Below are 7500 nucleotides of genomic sequence, written 5' to 3' on the forward strand. Positions count from 1 at the left end.
GTTCGAGGAGTCGGTGGACGTGCTGATGGAGGCGGCGTCGCACGCCGAGGTGGACCCCATCCGCGGCGTGTCCGAGAACATCATGCTGGGCCAGCTGCCGCGCCTGGGCACCGGCTCCTTCGACCTGGTGCTCGACGACGACAAGTGCAAGCTGGGCATGGAGATCCCTATGCCGGGCACGGGCATGGTCATGGCCGGCAGTCTGTTTGGCGCCGCGTCGCCCTCGTCCGCCCTCACGCCGGCGCAGACGCCCTGGGCCACAGCCTCCACGCCCTCCATGTCGCCCTACGGCGGCTGGACCCCCGGCGTGGGCAGCGGCATGACCCCGGGCGGCCCCGCCTTCTCCCCCACCGTCACCGACACGGGCCTGTCGCCGGGCTACTCCCCCGCGTGGTCGCCGCAGCCCGGCAGCCCCGGGTCCCCGGGCGGCGCCATGAGCCCCTACTTCCCCAGCCCCGCCAGCGCGCTCTCGCCCTCCTACTCCCCCTCCTCCCCCGCCTACCAGCCCACCTCGCCGAGCCTCACCCCCGCCTCCCCCGGCTACTCCCCGACCTCCCCGACCTACAGCCCCACCAGCCCCCAGTACTCGCCGACCTCGCCCTCCTACTCGCCCACGTCGCCCTCCTACTCCCCGACCAGCCCCTCCTACTCGCCGACCTCGCCCTCTTACTCGCCGACCTCCCCCTCCTACTCCCCGACCTCCCCGTCGTACTCCCCGACCAGCCCTTCTTACTCCCCGACGTCTCCATCTTACTCCCCGACAAGTCCCAGCTACTCCCCGACTTCTCCCTCGTACTCCCCGACCTCGCCCTCGTACTCCCCGACCTCGCCCTCGTACTCGCCGACCTCCCCCTCGTACTCCCCGACTTCCCCGAGCTACGCCCCGAATTACTCCCCTTCCTCGCCAGGGTACTCCCCGACCAGCCCTTCCTACTCCCCGACCTCGCCCTCTTACTCCCCGACTTCGCCCCAGTACTCCCCCGCCTCCCCTTCCTACTCCCCCTCCTCGCCCAAGTACTCCCCGACCAGCCCCAGTTACTCCCCGACCAGCCCGACTTACTCCCCGGGATCGCCCTCCTACTCCCCCTCCTCGCCCAAGTACTCGCCGACCTCGCCGACCTACTCGCCGACTTCGCCTTCTTACTCGCCCTCCTCGCCCAAATACTCCCCGACCTCTCCCCACTACTCCCCGACCTCGCCGTCCTACTCGCCGACTTCCCCGACTTACTCCCCCTCCAGCCCTCAGTATAGCCCGAGCAGCCCGAAATACAGCCCGACCAGCCCGACTTACAGCCCGAGTAGCCCGAAATACAGCCCGACCAGCCCGACTTACAGCCCGACCACGCCAGGGTACAGCCCGACTTCGCCGATTTATTCGCCGAGTTTCGAAGAAGAGGAAGAGGAAGAGCAAGAGGCGGAGGCGGAGGAAGAGGAACCGAACAAGAAACAGAAGAAGAAAGGAAAGCGTTAGAGAGCAGGAAAAATGAAGAAAAAGAAATATATATAAATATGTACAGAACATATACTATATTCATCTATATTCTTTGCTTATTATTATTATTTTTTATTCGTATTTTCCCTCTTTTCTTATCTTCGTCTTCCATATGGTACTATCTTATATTTCTCATGCATTTGTCCTATTAATTAATATCTCCATTATTATTCCTAAAAATATGGAATTAAAAAAGATAAATTTGAGAGAAAATAAACTTTCATAATAGATAATAAACCACGGTAATTCATTTTCTTTGTCCTTCTACTGATATTTTCAGGGTTTATGATAAAGCATTTATAATAATCAATTTTGTTTATTTGTAAATAGCAAATGATATGATACTAAGGAGAGTGTAACTGTATATTAATGTTTCAGGAAGATTTTTTTTTAAAGGTCAGATTTTTTGAATATTTGTTGGTAATGCTAAGGGATCTAATTGAATTGGAGAAATGAAATCAAATGTGAATTTTTATCGGAAATATGTCTATAAAAACATCGTTTGTGAAAATAACCGCGTTTGTCTTTTTGATTAATTAAATCAAGAATATATATTTACACATATTTTTTTGTTATTTATTTATTATTGTCTTACGTATCTTGAGAAAAGTCTATTGCTTATTTTTCAAATTGAGATTGTTGTAACAGTGTTGTGAATGTAGTATTATAACAGGGATGTGAGTTGTGAATACATATATATTAATAACCGGAATGTTGGATTTATTGAAACATTTAAGATAAAGGTGACTTTACATACGTGTTTGTTTTTACTACTCCTGACGTGAATTGTTAATATATATTAATGCTGTTTTCACTTAACATTAACGTTATTAGTAATGATATACCTATCACTACAGTATAATTATAATCATTATCGACGTTATCATAGGTCATGAACAACCCATAACACTTAATTTTCAGATGTTTTAATTTAAGTAGATTAGTTATTTTGAAATAGGCTTATTTTTCAAAATAATGAAAGGGTTTTTCTGCATTTGAAACATTGTTGCACTAGGATGTTTTACCTTTAATTATGTTTAAATTCAAACCTTACTGATATACATAAGGGAATGTCATTTCCTCAGTAATTAGAATTATCTGATATATGTTTACCTTTATACATTGAGACAATATGAGGAGATATTTCGTCATGTGAAATCTACATCGCACTCATATTGAGGGAACTAACTCCAGTCACTGTTAGCTCTCTCTCTCTCTCTCTCTCTCTCTCTCTCTCTCTCTCTCTCTCTCTCTCTCTCTCTCTCTCTCTCTCTCTCTCTCTCTCTCTCTCTCTCTCTCTCTCTCTCTCTCTCTCTCTCTCTCTCTCTCTCTCTCTTTCATAGAAAACGGAAGCACAACAACAATGTCCGTGAGTTATTAGCCTCAGTGATTTATCGCTAATTATAACAAACGTAGGACTCCCTCAAACACGGTGAGATGCAGCCAAGTATTTGAAGATACCTAGATTAAAGCGAAAGAAAGAAAACAATAATCTGAAGTGAACTTAATCTAGAAAACAAGAAACACAGAAGGGTGGATTGGTCGACCTCTCTAGCCGGGTATTTGGCATGCCCTGCGGCAATTTGGGGAATCCCTTGGTTGGATGACGCGGTTCTGACGTCATGGACAGTGTTGCCATTCCAGGATCCAAGTTTCTGGATGACTCGGTACTGAATGGAATGGAATGGCAGAGTTAAACGCAGAAGACATCTCAAATGCAAATGGCGAAATCGAAAACTACATAGAAAGGAACTACTAACACTCAATAGAGAAATTAAAACAAAATCTACAAAAAATATATTAGCAGTAAAATGCAAGATAACGAAATAAATCTTCCCGGTTAAGAGGAGAACAATGATGGTGACTTCACACTTCACTTCAGTTATACCACTTCACCAGAGGGTTAGATTGGACTTTCCAAAGGAAACTGATGTAGCCTCCAAACATAGCTAGCTTAAAAAAAAAAAAAAAAAAAAAAAGTAAAATAAAAATAAAATAAATCCATTATCATCTTCAGAAGGGACGAACACCATGATGGAACGGAAAGATGATATCATCGAAGACCTTCTGACAGCAGAATATGCAGGACTAGGACTGCAAGAGCCTAGTAGCCAAAAAAAGTCAATCTGATCTGCCGAGGGTCGTTGCCATCATCGTTGGCTTGAGTTTCTATCAAGAGGTTAACCTATTAGAGACCCATGAACACTTGAGAACATAAGAAGACCGAAACGACTCAAAACCGAAACGACTCAAAACCGAAACGACTCTAGACCGAAACGACACAACGGGAAAGAAGCTGTGGCTGCAATCTGGACGGGCGCCGACGCACCCGCGGAAAAGCTCTGGATTCCAGGGGCTTACCGTCCTCTGCGAGATGACTACTGCCGTGGTTCGCAGCCTCTTCTCCCGACCAATCTATAACAGTCTCCATGGCCCCGTTCAGTGTCTCATCTTTTTAGTTATTACTTGTTATGAATATTGTGATGGTGCCAATAACTGTAGGTCAAGCACACTCCATGGAAAGATTTTATTGATATGTGTGAGATAATTATCTAAAGACAAAGTCCCGTCTAATTCGAAGTCGTAATTTTCATATTGCTCTATAACCCCCAGGAAATATCCTATAGTTCCCAGCTTGGAAACCCCTGGACTGCTAGATCCCACCTCCTCGACAATGCTACAGATGCCAGCGATGGGAACATGTGGCTGAAAAGTGCAGATCGGATACCTCCTGGTGTGGTATACGTGCAGGAAAACGCTCCAAGAGGGATTGCAAGGACAGGGTGGAAAAAGGGAGAAAGAGTTAGAGAAGACTGTATTAATTGCAAAGAAAAAGATGTGCGCGCTTGGTATAGAGACTGCCCAAAGAAACCTTCCATTGAATCAGTGCAACACCAATCAACGTCTTATAAAGAGGTAGCACGGGGAACCACACAACAAAAAATTGCAAGGAATATTGATGCTTAACCCTCTTAATCCGTGGCTTTGTGCGAAAGACAGGAGAATAACCTGTGGCAGCGCGAGGAACCACGGAGAGATGCCTGGCCTCGCGGGGAAAGTGACGAGAGGGACTGACGGCGGGAGAAGAACGGATCCCGACGGATAAGAGGATGGAAGGGCGGCTGAAGGACCCACAGGTGGTTACTGTGACGGTAAGCAAAGTGAACGTAAACACTTAGATTTGCAGTTCGTTTCAGATGTCACGGAGAGGCCTGTTGACGCTTTTGAGAAGAAAAAAAAAAAAACTAAAAGTAAATTTGCAAAAACAGTAGAACATCTTAAAGAAATGATAGGATTACGAAAAGGTTAAATCAAGAAACGGAAAGATATTGTAGGATTAAATGAGAAAGTAAATGTTCATAGGGCGAAGATGAACCCCTCTCAAAAAATGAAATAGCTAAATTACTGAAAACTGTTCCAAAATACTTCAGTAAAAGTGTTCGAGAAGTATTAGCAAATAAAGAAAGCGAGAGTGAAAGTAAAAAAAAAAAAGGACTATTATGCAACTTTAACATAGCCCACGACCACATCGAACCAATAAGAAAATATTCAAATATAAGAAAGAAATTTGATAACACACAAATCATGAAACGTACTTCTTACTACCCTCAAAGCAACAGAAAAGACGATACGGGTTACGATACTCTTATTACAACAGATTCCCTTTAATCATTACAAGCTATTAATAAGTATAAACAAATAGTACAGGTCTGGTGTCTAATACCAGGTACTGATTAAATAGATTGAATCCCATACGGATTACCTGTAATTAATTCCATGATATTGCTGATTCGTTGGTTAAATCATCTACTCGAAGAGGCTATATTGAATATGATATTGACGTAGCAAGTGAACGTGTAAATGATTATGAAGGAAAAACAAAAATGAACGAAAATGCTGAATTAAGGTTAGATTAATCACGCACCATAGCACCATATTTGAAACCAATCACATCTACGTTAGGATGTTGTGACAGTTAAGTTAAGATTCTCTCTCTCTCTCTCTCTCTCTCTCTCTCTCTCTCTCTCTCTCTCTCTCTCTCTCTCTCTCTCTCTCTCTCTCTCTCTTTCTCTCCCCTCACCCCCCTCTCTCTCTCTCTCTCTCTCTCTCTCTCTCTCTCTCTCTCTCTCTCTCTCTCTCTCTCTCTCTCTCTCTCTCTCTCTCTCTCTCTCTCTCTCTCTCTCTCTCTCTCTCTCTCTCTCTCTCTCTGTCTCTCTCTCTCTCTCCTCTCCCTTTCTCCCACTCTCCCACTTTTCTTCTCTCCATTTCTTCTTCTCACTTTCTTTCCCTCTATCTCTGTGCCTCTGTTTCTAATGTTATTGTACCTAATGAAAAGTACCGCGTAGTATCATAACAGGAAAAACTGTGAGCATTTTTCAGCTTTTTCAGTGAATGGAAAGAATCGGTTGCGGTAAGTGAAATGCGGCGTATGTTTCCCGTAGAATTTCCCTGTCCTCGTCTTGTAGTTGTTCGTGTTGCTATTATTTAAGCATTTCTGTTCGTAATGCTGCTGTGAGTGTTGTAGATATAATCATTGTTGTTGATTATTATCATTCTCATAATTAATTAACAACATTATAACCATCATCATTACTTTTATTATCGTCATCATTATCAATATCAAAATTATTATATTCGTATTATTAACAGCATTATTATTGTTATGACCATTATCACTATTATAAATATGATTAACTTTAATATTATCATTAAGCACTGTTAATCTTGTCTTTGTCAATATTCGTATCAGTGTGTGTATATATATAGATGTACATATGTGTGTGTGTATATGTGTGATTATATATGTCTGTATATGTATGCATATATGTGCGTGTGTGGGGGGTTGTATATATGTATATATCTACATATATATATATATATATATATATATATATATATATATATATATGTATATATATTATAATGTATTACATATGTTACATGTATATATATAGTGCATATATTTATTCATATATATATGTATATATGCATACATATATATGTATATATATATATATGTATGTATATATACATTTATACATATATATATATGTGTGTGTGTGTGTGTGTGTGTGTGTGTGTGTGTGTGTGTGTGTGTGTGTGTGTGTGTGTGGTTGTGTGTGTGTGTGTGTGTGTGTGTGTGTGTGTGTGTGTGTGTGTGTGTGTGTGTGTGTGTGTGTGTGTGTGTGTGTGTGTGTGTGTATGTGTGTGTGTGTGTGTGTGTGTGTGTGTATGTGTGTGTGAGTGTGTGTGTGTGTGTGTGTGTGTGTGTGTGTGTGTGTGTGTGTGTGTGTGTGTGTGTGTGTGTGTGTGTGTGTGTGTGTGTGTGTGTGTGTGTATATATGTGTGTGTGTATTATGTATGTATATATATATGTATATATACATATACATATGTATATATATATATATATATATGTATATATATAAATACATATATATATGTGTATATATATAAATACATATATATATATGTACATATGAGCATTTCACAATAATTATGGGAGACTTTAATGCCAAAATAGGTAAAAAGACGAAGTAGGCACTAGGAATGAGAGGGGACAAATGCTAGTCGACTTTGCGGAGGCTCGATCACTCAATATCATGAATACATTCTTCGAGAAAAAAAATAAACTAGAGCGGAAGTGGACATGGAAGTCGCCATCGGGCATCAAAAGCGAAAATGAAGTAAAAAATTTGGAAGTTATTAATAAAGTAAATGTTGGCAATGATCATAGGTTGCTCAGAGGCCAAATTAAGTTACATCTCAGAAAGAAATTGAATAAACTCAAACGAAAACCGCAGCCAAACTTAGCTAACTTGAAGACCAAAGCGACAGAATTTAGCATTAACATCCAAAACAGATATTCACTTCTTAGCGACGAAGATCTCAACATTGACCAAATCAACAAACAGTTCAATGACATAATAAAGGAAGCTGCACTTGAAGTAGGCGGTAAGAACGTCAAACAAAGCTCCAGTAAGCTCTCGATAGAAACTAAAGAACTT

At 42.2% G+C, this 7500-nt stretch overlaps 1 protein-coding gene across 2 annotated transcripts in view; it reads left to right on the forward strand.

Moving 5' to 3' along the window:
- Positions 1–2248, forward strand: part of LOC125035261 (DNA-directed RNA polymerase II subunit RPB1-like) — a 23593-nt gene extending 21345 nt beyond the window's left edge. For both annotated transcript variants that reach the window (XM_047627531.1, XM_047627532.1), the window contains exon 14: positions 1–2248. This exon is cut by the window's left edge and continues 467 nt beyond it. In XM_047627531.1, coding sequence (XP_047483487.1) covers positions 1–1471 — 1471 coding nt within the window. In that variant the 3' untranslated portion in view covers positions 1472–2248.
- The last annotated feature ends 5252 nt before the right edge of the window (positions 2249–7500 follow it).

Source organism: Penaeus chinensis, chromosome 19, assembly GCF_019202785.1.
Source record: "Penaeus chinensis breed Huanghai No. 1 chromosome 19, ASM1920278v2, whole genome shotgun sequence".
NCBI classification, from domain to species: domain Eukaryota; kingdom Metazoa; phylum Arthropoda; class Malacostraca; order Decapoda; family Penaeidae; genus Penaeus; species Penaeus chinensis.